The following is a 17,967-nucleotide window of genomic DNA, read 5'->3' as shown; positions in this document are numbered from 1 at the left end:
AAACATTACTAAAGTGTAGGCTACTGTACTGACTGAATAGATATTGCATGAATAAAGGATAAATGCACTGTTCCACTGGTTTGATTATTTAGAGTTTCATGTCAAGGAAAAGTTCCATGTTTACCACAGCACAGCTCGCTCGGAATGTTCAATGTCAGTTCTATGTGCTGTAAAACTTAAATTAATATTAATATTTGTTTCAATCACTGAATGAAGCCTGCTATATTTGGGACAAGAGTCATGACCTTAAATTGCTTGCACAAAACTCTTGATCAGCACTCAAAATTTGTTTGTTCATTTAAACCGTTATGAGCAGAGAGAGTGAGGGTGAGGGCGAGAGAGAGTGAGGTCTGCGGTCTTGGCCATTAGTTAATTTACTTGTTTTTGTGTAGGTAATACGTTGTCAAATATGTTTAAACTTAAAAAGACTACCTATACAAGTAGTTATGTCTCTTTGTATTAATTTGTCCTGTTATTGACGTAATGCGCGTCATTGACAAAATCTTTTTTTAGGGAATATTCGAATGTCATTTTTAAACCATTTTGACAGCCCGAATGTGAGTTTTCCCAACCTCACTAGCTGCTGCCTGTCTGTCAGGAAACTGTTGATCCACTGACAGACAGAGGTGGAGACGGAGAGCTGAGTTAGTTTGGGCAGGAGAAGCTTTGGAATGATAGCGTTAAAGGCTGAACTGAAGTCCACAAACAGGATCCTCACATAAGTCCCTGGTCTGTCTAGATGTTGCAGAACTTAATGCAGTCCCATGTTTACTGCATCATCCACAGACCTGTTTGCTCTTTAGGCAAACTGAAGAGGATCCAGCAAGGGTCCAGTAATGTCCTTCAGGTGGGCCAGCACCAGTTTTTCAAAAGACTTCATGACCACAGACATTAGAGCCACAGGCCTGTAGTCATTTATTTCTGTAATTTTGGGTTTCTTCGTTTGAAGCATGAAGGGACTTTGCACAGCTCCAGTGATCTGTTGAAGATCTGTGTGAAGATGGGGGCCAGCTGGTCAGCATAGGATTTCAGAGAGGCTAGAGTAACACCATCAGGGCCTGGTACTTTTTTTTCTTTTCTGCTTCCTGAAGACCTGGCACACCTCGAATTCACTGATTTGAGGTGCAGGTATGGGGGAGAGGGGGAGAGGGGGAGAGGAGAGTTTGAATGGAACATATACTCTCGTTTTGAAATGGAATCATGGTGGAATATCCGGTGATGTCTATTTCACAAGGCACTTACTGTCAAATAGAACAAACTTCATATGTGATAAGAGGACTGGGATTGGGAAACGCTGCTTAACCATACTGTGATGCTGTATCCCAGCGTGAAAAAACTAAAATAATACAACCCAATGTAAACTAGGCATTTGTTGCATCCAGTGGGGACAAAATTACTGATTATAATGACTTATAATGTGTTTTTACACTCTGTGTTGTGTATCACACCACGTAAATATAAAACCATGTCTGCATTTGTGATCAGAGACCCGACAAACAACAAATGCTACTCTACACTGCTCAAAACTCGCGTTTGAATCATTAGTGGCAAATTCTTTAAATATGTAAATGTACTTTGTACTTACAGAATGAGAGTCAGAAGCATTAGATTGTCCTTTCAAAGTTGCAACTGCCACACTTTATAGAAACAGACACTGGCATTGTAGGCTACTCTCAAAGGAAACAGCCCTCGTCCTCTGTAAAATGCACTGCACACATCTGAATATTTGGGTTGAATACAACAGTGTTGTAAATACAACTTAACCACTGATTTCTAGTTGTGTCCTCTTTTGGAAGGCAAAACAAAGTTGCTTTGCTTTCACAATGAAAAACAGCGTCTCCACGACATGGTGCCAGCGGCAACAGAGTTACACCTTCTTTCTTTGCATGAACATCAGGGCAGTGTTATGCAAATCTTCCCACATTGTGACATAGATATGTGGGGGCGTGTTAGAATGAGCCGTTTTAGGAGGGCATGGACAAGTCTTACGTTTTATAAGAATATCTCTTTTGATTTGTGGCTATAGTCTTTGCTACTTTAAATTGTATCATATGACCCCTTTAATATAGGTAAAAAAGGTTATTCAGCATATTTATTTCAGTGTCGATGCTATCATGAGGATTTTTTTGTTACATAGTGAAGACCTAGAGCAGAGCAGATGTGATTTATATTTACATTCTGCATAAAAATGTTGGATTAAAGTTGTGGGAGTACTGTAACATCTACTGGTCTTAATTAGTAAGACTAAATACAGAGACTAAATATAAGCATATAGACACGTTAATTGAGTGTAAAGTATAGGTCAAAGACAATGAAATTATTTAAGAGATAATTGATTTTTGGTTGCAAAATCTGCTGAGGCCAGTGTTGCCATAGTGATACCACCACTCAGCAATCTTTTGACACAGTTCTAGAATCTTTACCAAATGCATTTCACAAAATACAGAAAGACCGCACTGCAGTATACAGATCTCTGCTTTTAGATCCCGACATGGCTCAAAACACCGATAACTGCCTGAACCCGCCACAAGATTCTGCTCTGCTGAACTCTTAAACTCAGCCTATTTCCACCAGCATCTGCAGAAACCTAAGCTCACATATACAGAGACTTTTAAAGAACAAGAGCCTTTAAAAATTCATCTACATTTTCTATTCAGCTCCTCATTCAGTCTCCATTAGGACTTCCAAATCCGTTACAGAACCATTAAATGTTCAAATGCAGTTCAACACGATGGAATATTGACAGATAAACATTTTTATGCTTCACACTTAACCTCGCCATGTTGTTTTAACAAGATCAAGCAGGTCATTCTATTAAACAAGAGCCTTTTACAATTTGATAAAATTTTGCATCTCAAGCTTAATTATATATGTGAAGACTTATTTAGATGTATAAAATATTTTTTTACAAATATTATTCTACACTAGCAATCAAAAGTTTGGGTATTTTTTCTTGTTGTTGTTGTTCTTCATTTAGCAAGGATGCATTAAACTAATCCGTACTGACAATCACAACTTTTATATTGTTACAATATATATATATATATATATATATATATATATATTTTTTTTTTTTTTTTTTTTTTTTTTTTTTTACTTTCCATTCATCAAAGAGTCCTGAAAAAAGTATCATGGTTTCCTCAAGAATATGAAGCAGCACAACTGTTTTCAACATTAATGATATCGAGAAATGTCATCACACAAATACATTTTACACAACCTGATAATTATTTTCAAATAAATACAACCTTGGTGAGCAATAAGCCAAAGACTTAGTTGACTGTAACACTGAAATGTTATGCAAATGTAAAAGTTGGCAATGCCTATTCCATTGTCCATCAAAAATTATATTTACATATGTAACGGGCAACAAATGGCACTTGTTTTGTAGAATAACCCAAATGTTGCACTAGCTAAAGCACCTTTGTTTGACTATAATTTATTTAAAGGCAGAATTCGATATTTCTTGGCAAAGCATCTCCTTTTTTCTCTCTATGTATACAAAGAAAACATTGGCCAGGTCCAACAAACTATCACATCAGCAAATGATACACTTAATCCTTCTGAATAAGAGAAACCGTACACTCAACATGGTGTGTGTGCAGTGTTTTGGGCCAGCAAAGAATGAAACTTGCCAGAGAGTCAACAAAGCTGTCAAAAACAGTAATAATGTTAATGTAGCATATTTTGATTTTAGCCATTGAGGAAAAGCTAGCAGATTAGTTTTAATTAGACAGTGTGCGGATAGACCGCTGGTTCTAGGGAGGAATCTGTCAGCATTAGTCTTCATCAAGAGAAGCTGCAAATGAACATGAAACAAACACACACTCACAATGACTCTCATGAGCTGACTATGAGTGTGTAGCCAGTCTACGGTCATGTCTTATTCATCCGTCTTTTCCCCTGATTAAAGTATTTGGGAGAGACACTTTCAGGGCACACAAACAGTATACTCTCCCTGAGAGAGGTCACATGACCTCTGCCACACGACCTTGGTCTGGACGAACTCTTTGGCCACATTTACATTCTCAATCAATTCCGATTTCTTTAACATGCATCTGACACTGATAAGATCTTGTTGTTATGCCATTTGCAAGTATGCAATTGTAAGATTGAATGTTTCTGCAAAACTTTCAAATGTTTCTAAATGAGATATGTATCTGACCTACATTTATACACTTTATCCAAATCTTGTCTTAATCTGGGATTTTTCAATTTTTGCGACACGACCGATAGCCTACAAGAAAACATCAAATGCACACAAAATAAAATATTAAATTAAAAAACTAATAAATATAAATAAGTTAATAAATACATAACAACAACATTAAAATACATTTATAAATACTGTGTGTGTGTGTGTGTGTATGTACCGTATGTATGTATATATACTGTATATGTGCAGACATGACAGAAAGGCTCAAACAAAAATAATTAATTAATAGTAATAAAAATAATAAAACACAGAGAGAGACATACAGTACTTTCTTAACTTTATACTTATAAATAAAATTATATATAAATAAATATATAAATATAATTATAGTTAAAATATAGTTACTTCAAAACACTATTCTGGATTGTGCAGCCTAATTTATCCCCTAGATGCTTAGATCAAAATGTAACAGAGCTCCTTGCATTATAACACATCTTCCAGAGCACCATTTCCTTCTATACCAGTGATGCATTTATCAATGTGTCAATGTATTTATAACCCGCACCCAACCGACGTTTTCAACTAACCCGCATGCAACTCGGACCGCAAGAAAAAAAATATATATATATTGTACCCGCCCGCTTCCTGACCCACATTTTTAAAAAGCAGTAAATGCTCATCATAGCGTCATTGGGCCATAGGAACGTAGGCAAAACTAACTAGGCAAAAAAAAAAAAAAAAAAAAAAATCAATATATTAGATTTTTGTCAAGAATTATAGAAAATCATCAGTAAGCTCATAATTTGTACTAAAACAGTCTGGTCTGGCTATGTCTATTTGTATGTTTCTGCAAGGTCAACAGACATTGAGGCTCGGGTTTGTTCCGATCAGAGTTCGTGAGCGGAGAGCGCATTTCTGAATATCCCGCTCCACTCGCTCATTCCATGGGGTCTCGCTCAACCCAGAATGGCCTGATGGTTCGAAAATATGCAAGGAGTCATTTTATTGTTTAGTAATAAACTGGTGTTTTCTGTGTCGCTGCAAAGATGAAGTTGACAATGCAGACTCGCCATGAATGCCAGAGAGAAATGCACATTTCATATGGATTACATCATCAGAGAGTAGCCCATTATTTTGGTTTGAATATTTTTGTTTAAAAGAAGACATTTCAAGCTTTCTGTAATATATATCCTATATTTCTCAAATCTGTGAGGCACACGCTGAGTTTAGTTCACATGCAATGCAAGTGATCCTGCCGGCGCCTTATTACATTGTCTGCTAGGCTATATATTTGCTTCTTATTTATTAAATACGGGCAACTGATTGATAAAACATTGATCAAAATTAAGATACAATTTATACAAAACGAAAATCTTTTAAAAATAGTTTTCTATAAAACAAAACTTAATGAAGTCATCAAAATCATGTTTTACCAAAAACAGCGCTGTTGCTCCCCATGCAGTCTTCTTTGCCGCCTCCATCTCTACGTGCAGACTAAGCTCGTGCGTCATCTTCATGCCAGTTATTCAGCCAATAAAGTGTAGGCCTATGTATTTCAAAAATGTGTCTAGTACTAGGACCCGACCGACCGCGACCCGAATATCATAACCGCAGGTACCCGCTCATTTTGGATCAACCCGCGCATCACTGTTCTATACTGTATGTATCTCATAGCACCACATTTTAAAGCAATTTCAAAGAGATGTGTGTTTGATATCATAGTAGTTTTGTTTAATCTACCATGGAGCATAGATTGTCACACTGCCAGTATGTTTGAGAGAGAGAGAGACTACTGAGAACTCCGCTGGGGAACAAAGTGTTTAACGCAACAGAGATGAAACCAAATCACATCTGACACTCTGTTATATCAGTGTAATTAACATAGGGGGACAGATAGATGCCAAGACACCCTTGTTGCCTGCTCTGGTTCAGCGGCCAAGTGTGTGAATATGCCGGAATGTTCTCGTCTCTTGCAGCCCCAGTCCTTCCACTATGCCTCCATTGCACCAAAACAATGGAGATAATGGCTACATTTAGGTGGCTTGTAAACCATCTCTCCGCGATTCTGATCCAGCTGATGATGCTTTTTGTGATGAATGAGGATGTGTCTGATATGTTGATGTGGTATGTGACACACAAAGCGTGAAGTGCTGAATATTAGGGATATGTAGCCGATCTGACCCGAATCAGACAAATTAAAGAGTCGATTAGGACTGTGGTTGAAACACGAGCCGAATTCCTCAGGAAGGCAACCGGAGGTCATAAAACATTCTGTGCAACAAGTCCCAAGCAAGATAACCAACCAACCAACTCTTTCAGAAGAACAGCTTTCAACATTAACACCACTAGAACAATAATTGACAATTTCAATTCAGAGAAGAGATTGTCAAATTTGTTGTTCGTAAATGAGATGCAACGCCAGACATCACATGTAAACCCATGAGAGTTATACACCATATCCAGAACCTCTGGTCTCCACAGAAATCTTTGTCAGATAATGACACAGAAACTGTCTTTTCTACATATATATGGACCAAAATGAACTCAAAAGGACTTATAAATGAATATCAGTTCATCGCTTCACTCCATATTCATTTATGTGTAACCCACACATTTGACTATCATGTTATAATCACTTATTGTGTATGTCTTTTAATAACTATTGGATAGCCTAAAGATACATATTCATGTTTAGTGTGTACGTGTTCGAATCTGTTAGCTTGAAACAGTCATGACCATCAGTTATTTGTCAAATGTATCATATTCTTGTTATAGGAATCATGTCCAAAATTAGACCCTGCAAGAGCGGAAAAAATTCGGACCACATGCTTGGTAAGATAAACATATGATTTATGATACCCCCGAGCCAAGACAATATCTGATTGGTCAAGACAACATTTGAGGTGTGGCCAACAGGCCAGTTTAAATACTTAGGACACCATAAAATCTGTCTTTTAGTTTTTAGCTATGCTTCTGCTATTAGTCATGCCTGGTTTTAGCTTGTAGCTTTGCTTCCTAGCTTTAGCTTTTAGCCATGCTTTTAGTCATCACCAGTGGTGGACGAAGTACACAAATCAAGTACTTGAGTAAAAGTACAGATACATATAATAAAATATTACTCCAGTAAGAGTAAAAGTACTCCTTTTTCAATTTTACTCAAGTGAAAGTACAAAAGTACTCGATTTTTTATGTACTTAAGTAAAAAAGTACTGAAATTTATATATAAGCTACTTAGTTAAATTTTATATTCGCACATATTTTTAATAATCCTACTGCTCAAAATATCTGGGATTTTATCCAAAATAACCACTATATGGAGTCAAGATATATTTTTGTTGTTGATATGGACTACGCTGATGAGAGTGATGTTAACTGTGAAAGCTTACACTGTGATGTACCTGATAGAAAACAGAGATGACCACCTGATTTTCACCAGTAAGAACAAAGTATTTTAAAGTTTGTTGTTTTACAGAACATCACAGTTAGGACCATACATGACATGATAATAAGGCCTGAAGTTAGGAAGAACATTTTAAAGGAAAATATAATTATATTTTCATATTTTCTCGTGCAGAAAGTCATATCACGAAATTCCTAATATGGGCAAACGCGTCCAGCTATCGCTGTATGAAAGCAGTTTTTACACAGAAAAAAAAAGGCCAGAAACTTTTGGAAACACGAAGACATTAAACATACGATTGCAACAATATATGGTTTTTCAAGTCATCTTCAGCAGGTGATAAATAAAGTATGAACAATGCAGTGCTAATTGACAAAAACATTTTGTAGTATATAAACAAATCATTATTATTTGTTATTGTCCCGCAGTTATAGATTTCTAAGCCAATTAAAAGTTAGAAATTTGAGAAAAATTTAAGTTGCCTTTTGTATCCACTACCAGTCAACAGTTTTTGAACAGTATTTTTTAAAGAAGTCTCTTCTGTTCACCAAGTCTGCATTTATTTGATCCAAAGTACAACAAAACAGAAAAATTGTGAAATATTTTTACTAACCTATTTATATTAACTGTTTTTTATTTGGATATATTTCAAAATGTAATTTGTTAAAATTTCAAAGCTGAATTTTAAGCATCAATACTCCAGTCAGACAATCCTTCAGAAAAAAAATAAAAATAAGGTTTCTTTGATGAATAGAAAGTTCAGAAGCACAGCATTTATTTTGAAATAGAAATCTGGAATAATCTGAAATAGAAAATTATGTCTTTATCATCACTTTTGATCAATTTAAAGTGAAGTGACGTGACATACAGCCAAGTATGGTGACCCATACTCAGAATTCGTGCTCTGTATTTAACCCATCCAAAGTGCACACACACAGCAGTGAACACACACACACACACACTGAGAACACACACCCGGAGCAGTGGGCATCATTTATGCTGCGGCGCCTGGGGAGCAGTTGGGGGTTCGGTGTCTTGTTCAAGAGAACCTTAGTCATGGTGTTGTCGGCCTGAGACTCGAACCCACAAAAGAGTCCTTGCTAAGTAGAAGTGCTCATTTCTATAATTTATTTTCCAAAAAACAAAAATTATATTGACTGTAAGCTTTTGAATGATATATAGTGTACAATGTTGCAAAAGCTTTTTATTTCACATAAATGCTAATTTTTGGATCAAAGAATACTGAAAAAAAAAATACTCATGTTTTAAATATTGATAATCAGCAAATCAGCATATTAGAATGATTTCTGAAGGATGTGACACTAAAGACTGGAGTAATGATGCTGAAAATACAGCTTTAATCACAGGAATAAATTACAATTTAAAATGCATTCAAATAGGGAAAAAAGTTATTTTAAATATAAAAATATTTCACAATATTACTGTTTTTTGCTGTACTTTGGATCAAATAAATGCAGGCTTGGTGAGCAGAAGATACTTCTTTAAAAACATAAAAAATATTACTGTTCAAAAACTGTTGATTGGTAAGCTATATAGATTAAAGAAATGTTATATAGCCTACATATATAGCCTATATATATATATATATATATATATATATATATATAATTTCTGTCCCCCTCACTTCTGAAAAGATGGCTACGCCCCTGGATTTTTTCCTTCTCAAACCTTGTCTGTGGTGTAAAAACACCCCTGGCCAAACAGGGTGCATCTCTTCCCACTTTGATAATTACTGTAGTTACCATGTTCTGAACATCACATCCTTTTTTTTCTACCCAGATGTAATCTATATATATATATATATATATATATATATATATATATATATATATATATAGGTGGTTGAATAAGAATATTTGGACATTATTTATAAAAATTACCTCAACTTAGCACCAGCAAACTTGTTAGCTAGACAGTTAGCATCAGCTAACAATATTTACTTATTTTCAGTACGGTTATGAATAAACATTCATGTCAGTCTACTCGTCTAGTTAATCCAAACGTTACTGTTGATAAACAATATAAAAACAGACGTCACATAGGGATGGTAGCATTTTAATAAAACTGTTAACATTACGGCAGCGGGGAATTTGAACGTGCATGAGTTATTGTATTTAATCTGTGTCATTTTAATGTTTGTTTTTTTATTTATTTTGTTGTTGTTTTTCTTCCTAAAATTGATGTGTCTGCATCATCTGCACTCGAGCATTTCAGTGGGCTTAAATAGATCACTCTTTACAGCGGATTTAGTTCCCAAACAACTGACAATTTTGACCTAAATATGATTTTCAGTTACAATAATTAATCCAAAATTTCGACATTAGTAATTTCCTTTTAGCAACATCAGACACACGCGCGCTCACAAGATCTCCCGGTTCTTACTTCTGTAGACTCGCACTAAACGGTTCATTTGAATCAATGAGTGGTCGACTCCAGAACAGCTGCAATCGGATCATTCTAATTCGTAAACGAATCGTTTGGTGCGATTTGCGATCCGATTTAAGTTTATTTTGAAAAGACTCAGTTCGTTCATGATGAATCAAACACCACTTCTGCGTGTCGGAGCACGTGATATATTATAGGGAGTAACGATATGTTTTATGAAATGTAGTGAAGTTAAAAGTACGATTTTATGCTTTGGAATGTAGTGAAGTAAAAGTGAAAGTTACTCAAACTAAAACTACTCCAGTAAAGTACAGATACTTGAAAAATTTACTTAAGTAAAGTAACGAAGTAAAGCTACTTCGTTACTGTCCACCACTGGTCATCACTTTAAGCGTCCTTTGAGCACGGCTCCAGCGTGCTTCGGCTTGCACGCCTGCTGCTACTTAGGCATGATGAGAAGAAACACCACCTAGTCTCGACAAACTTTACTCCTTTTCTTTTCTGTTTGAGAGTTTTGTGTTCTGAGTTAAGTTTTGTAACGTCGAGTCTCCGATGTCTGACCTCGACTGCCCGTTCAACTTCAACCAGCCCACACAACTCCGCTTCTTCAGCCAACGCCCAACCACGGGCTTCCCAAGACGTCACTTCAGCGACTACTGAACTTCCAGCCAATCAGCGACATCGGAAAACCCGCTTTCAACGACAACAAAGGGGACTCCCTTTTCACAGGAGACGCAAGTAACTTTACCTCCAGACTGTGACCTTTACTGGTGTATCTAATATAATTTTAACCTCATTGAGGAACTCAATGCGAGGGCTAATTAAGTGATTGATGGTTGTTCATGTCTATGCAATTTCACGTATTGCTGTAAACTTGGGATTCCACATTTCCATTCTTTTAAACTCATTCTTTCCCTAACTTTCGATCTTCATGCAACTTGTGTGAATGTGTGAGTGCGTGCGTTCATGTGTTAGATTAGTTTATATGTCTTAGATTTATCTAATAAAGCCTTATTCATATTGAAAAGAGAAGTATCTTGTGTTTTGTACTTACAAGTTAATGTCTTAAACTGTCGATCTTGTTACTGTGCTAATTGATAGTGTTTTCACTATACTTTGGATATTAATATCCAGTGCAGAGTTGATGTTAAATGGCTCGTTCAATGAATCGCAGGGTGTCTCAGTGATCAGCCGTGAAACAGTGATTCTGTTCAAATTCCCTTTAAAATCTTAAATGATTCTCTTCGAGCTAAATTGACCTGTTTCCCTTACAGATATAAATGCCATACAAATGGAGAGGTAAATAAAAGGAAATGAAATTTTTGCAGTTCAGATTACAAAAGAAAGTGACACTAAGTGTTTGGACATATTCATGCATTTCAGTTGCATCAGCCATTTTCAACAGCTTTGAATATATTTAAATGTGAAGAAGAAGAAGAAGAAACTTTATATAATTTGTGAAATCAACACTGCCAACAACACACTTCACCTTTACATTTTCCCACTTGTTTTCATTGTGGATCCTCAAAAGTAGTCTACTGTACTTTAACCTGGAGGTCGCAGAGCATGATTTTGTTCACAAATCATGGAAAGTTAGCCAAGACTTGGTCTCCAAAGTCAATCCTAGAAATAAATCCCCTGACTGTACCGCCGGCTCTCACCAGGAAGACCTCAGCTGCATAAAAAAGGGCCGGAAAACAAATGTGTAAACACTAATTGGCGGCTGGGGGACATACTTCATTAGGATAGCTAAATTATTTATGACATTACATAGCCTCCTTTACTAGTAATTAGCATCCACACTAAATAAACAAAGAGTTTTACAGTGCATTAGTAGCACTATATCATGTTCAGGAGTATGCAAGGTTGTAGAAGATTTATCTTGCTGTTCTTGAGTTATTGGTGACTAAATGTGTTTGGCTAGCTAGAGTGCTTAAAATATTGAAGCGTTCTTAAAAAAGTCAAGTTTCTCAGTAACAAACCACTAAAAAGCATCTAGCCATCTTTATAAATACAATCCAATATAAACTACCTTTCAGGAGTTGTTGTTTTTTATGCTTTTGAAAGAAATATCTTTTGCTTTTCAAAGTTTAATGTACAGTAAAAAAAAATAATAATAATCGGTAGCAAAGCATCTAGGCATCTTTATCAACATATGTATTAATATTACATAATACAAACCAATATACACTACCATTAAAAAGTTGTTATTTTTATGCTTTTGAAAGAAATATCTTATTCTCTCCAAGGCTGCATTTTATTAAATTTACTACAGTAAAAACTGTAATATTGGGAAATATTATTATCATTTCAAAGAATTGTATTCTGTTTTAATATATTTTAAAATGTATTTCATTCTTTTAATGGCAAAGCATAATTTTTGGCATCATTACTCCAGTCTTCAGTGTCACATGATTCTTCAGAAATCATTCTAATATGCTGATTAACTAGTGGTGACATTTCAACTTTTAAGAAGGTGCAGTTTGAGATACCAAATTTACTGCGCTTTGTAAACTTTGATATCACAAACTTAATCTTTTGTGAACAGCCCAGCTAGCAAACCCCACCCTAGCACATTTGAAGCCTCCCAACAAACTAAGACAGAAACTTGAAGAATGCACCTCGAAAACGTAAATAACTCCTTTATGAGCCAATATCGTTCAACACAGGAGGGCAAATACTTCCAGGCAGGACTTCTGGAGCGCATATTCAGTTATATAAAGACAAGGAGAACAGATGGTTTGACAGAGGAGTGAAGGAGGCCTTAGATGCGAAACTAGAACAGTCATCAACAACTCTCAATGCTGTTTTCACAATTCACACAGCAATCGAGATTCACACCAGGAGAGAAGCAATTCCCCAAGGTTACATATCAGAGAACCTCCACTGTCCTTCAAACTGATGAAGCCATTTGGATGTAAAAATGACCAGGTGGTCCTAAATAAATTCTGACTACATATAGTGATAAATGCAGAAACATAGCACTAAACTGGATTACAGTTTGAAACGTCCTGTTTTAAACCAGCTAACCAATGCCAAAAGTCATGCAGTTGACCACCGTGTTAAATTAATCGCATGAAAGCACAAAAGAAACAGCACACCACTTCATGGAAACGCTTTTTGAAAGAGCTCATTTACTGCTTGTATTTTATAATTAGACCTTCAGTGAGGTGTTTCTAAGACATCTTTGGAGCATATGACAACTGGGTCTATAAGAATGACCCAATCTCAGTGAAGCAGGACTACATCAGAAGCCATTGATGCGTGCCAGGCTTACAACTTGAATCTTATGCAAATTGCATGCTTTATTTTCCTTTTGAATGCATGACATCAAAAGCATTATGGGATACGTGAATCATACAATAAATAAATCACACTCATCTTAAACCTCAAAACAACAGTGATAAGCTTCAGTGGAGTGGATCTTCTTCTCCGCCTAGAGTCAGTACTTCTTATGAGGCTAAAATATCTCTCAAAATGGTGAGAAACATACATTATAAACAATTTGGACAAACTTACACTATTCTTTATTACCACTTCCCAAATTTTAGAACTAAAAGTCATAGTAGCTATGATAATAGTGAAACCAAAAGTTGTTAAATTTTATATTTTAGCTTCTGGATTCTCTCAGCCGACTTCATGAAGTGCATCTTGGGATACTTCTGAAACAGAAATTTGCATGTATGCTGGGGACAGTTCAATGTCACAATAAAAAAAAAAATACTAAGAAAGAAATAAATTAATATAGAAATATTTACAAATAATAATAATAATAAATTAATACATATTTATACATTTATACATTATATTTATTTATTTATTTATTTATTTATTTCAGTATTTTCTAAGCATTAACCTATAGATCAAAAGTTAATTTTAATGCCAAGCAAATTCAGTCATGCATGTCCAAACTTTTTTTTCTGGAAATGTACCACAGTGCCTCCTGTGAAACATGGTAACGCATATCCTACATGACAGCAGTGATTGAGAACAGACAGCGGCAAATACTGCACAAAAAGTTTTGCATACATAATTCCATTGTTAGGAAACATTGCTAAGTAAAAAAAATAATCAAATCGCACACTCTGTCCTCGCAATCTTCATCCATCTCTCATAAAACCTCCAGCCAATGAAGACAAAGCTCTCCAGCAGGCATGTAAGCAGGGAAACAGGACAAAATCTTTCAAAATGGCTGCCTCAGTCTGGAAGACAATTATAGGAGATTTACAGCTGCAGGGATGAGGGGTGGGACCTGGTGGGCAGTAACCCTTGCCTAAAATTGCTGTGGCTGTTTCACTGACAGCTACTAAACAAGTTAATAAAGCTAGATGTAATACATCTAGACAGGACCCAAAAATACATCTAGACAGGGCCCAAAAACGCCCAAAGACTATCTGCTTTGATTGATTATGAGGTGGATCATTAGATAAGGATGAGTTTAATTCATATAACTTCACCTCATGCCCAACTGCCTGTTGCTTCCGATCACTGCTCTGGGACAATTCTGCCAAAACCCCTGGTCTACGATCAGTTTTCCAAAGAGTGAACTAACAGTGGCTGCAGACTTCATACATATGTTACTGAAAACACTATCTTGTATGAAATTATTATACATTTTTAAATATAATGAATTTTTTTTAGTTCTAATAAAGCTATATGCTATATCCATTTCCAAAATTTAAATTAAGTCAAGAAAACATTCCTCAAGACTGACTCCTCATGCTGATTCCTTTTTGGCATCTCCTTTAATACCTTGTATGTTAATTATAACACCCAACCCAAAAATCATATGGAAAAATCTGCCTTCGTTTAGTCATCATTCTGTTCATCGTATGAATGAAACATTCAACCTGCTCTTCTACAACAGATTACTGTTACTATGGTCCTGTTTTAATGCCAGTTTAGGTTGCTTACACATCATGCCTTGCATTTTAACAGCACTCTGACTAAAGAAAGATCTGAAACAGTATAATAATATAATATAATATAATATAATATAATATAATATAATATAATATAATATAATAATATATAAGCACAGACATACACAGCAACACAAAATTGCTTAAAATATGAAAAACGGATTGAAAATCACAGAGAAAATCTGCCTTTCATTCTCCTCTCTCTCACTCATATCTCACTCACACACACATATCTCATCAAATACCACCTGTCTGTAACAAAATCCAAACATCAAGGCAATACTCTGCAGACTTGCTTAAATCCAAGTCCTCAGTTATGTTTAACTTTATTATGTAAGAACAAGGTTATATATTTAAGTTTTTTTTTTTTTTTTTTTTTTTGGCCTGGCCTGGCCTGGCCTGTGCAAATCGACTAGATGGATCCCTGGATTATTGAGATGTTACATATCATAAAGTCTCCTATCTTGCCAATCCAAAAAATCTTCAGTCCCAAACCACAGACAGCACTGCAGATCCATGAGGCTCTACCCAACAACCTGTTCTACAAGCAAATCATTTCATCAGAAAAATATACAGACAATGCAGTCAGATATTGCATTAAAAGCATATTTGCAGACTTTGCCTCTAGTCGGTTTAACTAAGGCAATTTAGAAATAAACTTCCAAACGTGAATGGCTATTTAAACTGAATGTAACCTTAGTAACATTATGGATTACATTCCAGCTCATTGTTAGAGGTCCTGTGCTTGATCTCTTTGACAAACAGGTGCTTATCACTCTGAACAGGTGTTTTCTGTAAACATTTAGATCATCTCTGCTCGAAAGACTAAGCTGGTTTAAGAGATTCTTCCCAAGCTGAAAAGTGCCAAAACCCCTGTAAAACCAGCCTGCTATCTAGCTTAGAATGGTTTAAGACGGTTTTCACCAGAGTTAAAGGGCCATCATTTCAGGACAGCTTGGGTTGAAATGCTCATTATAAACCCTATGGATTCAAAACATGTGCACGCCTTCATAGTGACAACTACTGAAATTGACGAGAAACCTGAAAACTAAACAAGGCAGCATGTTCTAGATAAGTAAATAGCATAAATTATATTACTGCAAAGAAGCAGAGGATGTTGCGGACTTACACTGCTGTTTTTTCCCGTCCAGTACACGACTGCGTGGTTGTGTGCGGAGTCTCCAGCCAGAGCAAAAGTGCTGCTGGTCAGTTTGGGTTCGTCTGGTCTGGAATCCGATTCCCTGCCATCGTGCTCATCATCCTTGTTCCAGCGAACTTCGGCGCGTTTACTCTGTCCATCCATCCGCAGACCGGAGGATTTTCTCTGCTCCTCCGAGCGAGCATCAGCGCTCCGCGCGCTCTCCCGAAACTCGGGCACGCTTCTTTTGGCTCTCCCTAATGCAGCGTCCTCGGATTCCAATTCGGATTCACTTTTCACATATTCATCCGAAAACAATTCTTCATCTAAAGCGGCCTCGGTGAAGTTCTCCAAAGGCGCACGTGAGTTTATCCCCTCTGCGTTTCTTTCCAGTTTCGGCGTGATCCCTGGAAAACCATCCACCTCTAATTCAGTTGGTACTCCAGCATTCAGGTAAAGAACTGTGATCAGCTTGGGTTTCTTTTGATCCTGTCTCGGATATTTCCCAGAATCAGGCGGGTCACGCAGATGCTCATCCCCTGCGTAATTCACTTGCATTGGCGACATACATGGCGCGCAACTTATTTCTGCCTTTATATTTGGAAAAACATACAAGAAGGAAAGAATTAGCCAGGTAGAAAGAGTAAAGTGAGCGCCAGGGAATACAACCAGACGGGTCTCCATCGTTAAAAGAGATTCTGGGGAATGCTTCTCCCCTTCCTCCGACTCTCAGACGCGCAGGGGAAGCAACTCCACCGAAGTGTCGGGTTTTAAAGAAGTTCTCCTCAGCTACTCTGCTCACGTTCAGGGATGTGATGATGGAGTAAGGCAGCACATAGGGGAGGTACTGAATCTAATCTGAGCCGCTGCTGCGTCTAGGGAAAGAGAGAGTGAGGGAGAGAGAGAAAGAGCGCGCGAGTTGAGCATAACGACATCTTGCGTATTACGGTTGAAAGTCTTGTATTTTATTTTTTTATATGTAACGAATTGCATTAAAATTAATACCTATATACGCTGTAAAAACCATTTTACTGTTTATGCACAAATAAATCCGTCTGGGCTGAATTACCACTTCTCATTTCTGATGTAGGCTACCTAAATATATACAATTTATACATACATAAATAAATAAATATTATTATAACACAAATTGCAATAATAATAATACTAATAATAATAATAATGTAGCCTACACGTTATGTCATATAGCCTATGGGAAACTTTCCATGTATTTACAATGTATGGTAATTGAAGATGTTAAGCCTCAAAAAGGAAGAAAAGCAAAAACATAATTGTACCATTAATGTAGTCCAAACTCCAAACGACTTATGAAGATATAGCGATTATGTCTCACGAGCCGTGGACCTTTTAATTGAATCTGGTTCAGTTTACCGACCGGAAGTTCATGTGTACTGATCCGGTTCTCAAATTTGTCTCTCTAATTCAGTGATTCAGTTGCAGCCGATAACACCTCACTAAAGTGGAAGAATGTAAGGCAATTATTCTCTTATAATAATGTTTGACTTCAGAAGACTTGACACTTAGCCTGCCCCACCACATCCATGTGGACTACCTTTATAGTACTTTTTTTTGTTTGCATCGTATGAGGATTTGGAGCGACATGACGGTAAATTACGACAGAATATTAATTTTTAGGGTGAACTGTTCCTTTAAGATGACTGTTTAAACAGCTCATGGTGCTTCAGTTGCTCAAACTACATAAACTGACTGGATGCCTAATTTCATATCGTACTCCATTTTATTTTTGTTTTTTGCCCAATAACAAGAAACACAACACGGCATTCCAGAAAATGTGTTGTGTCTTGTAAGAAGATCTTGTAGGTTCAAGTATTGGCACGTGCACGCGCGCAGCAGTGGCATTTATTCTCCTGTCGTGTGCGAGGATGCTGTGAGCAGACAAGGCGCTCTATGTTGACAGGGACAA

At 36.5% G+C, this 17,967-nt stretch overlaps 1 protein-coding gene across 1 annotated transcript in view; it reads right to left on the bottom strand.

The window, feature by feature from the left end:
- Nucleotides 1-16,823, bottom strand: part of LOC132142691 (VPS10 domain-containing receptor SorCS3-like) — a 218,024-nt gene extending 201,201 nt beyond the window's left edge. The window contains exon 1 of the mRNA XM_059552752.1: nucleotides 16,014-16,823. Within this exon, the coding sequence (XP_059408735.1) occupies nucleotides 16,014-16,706 (693 nt within the window). The 5' untranslated portion in view covers nucleotides 16,707-16,823. The remainder of the gene's footprint in view (nucleotides 1-16,013) is intronic.
- Between the last annotated feature and the right edge of the window lie 1,144 nt (nucleotides 16,824-17,967).

This window comes from Carassius carassius, chromosome 6, assembly GCF_963082965.1.
Source record: "Carassius carassius chromosome 6, fCarCar2.1, whole genome shotgun sequence".
NCBI classification, from domain to species: Eukaryota; Metazoa; Chordata; class Actinopteri; order Cypriniformes; family Cyprinidae; genus Carassius; species Carassius carassius.
This window is presented reverse-complemented; position numbering and strand designations above follow the sequence as displayed.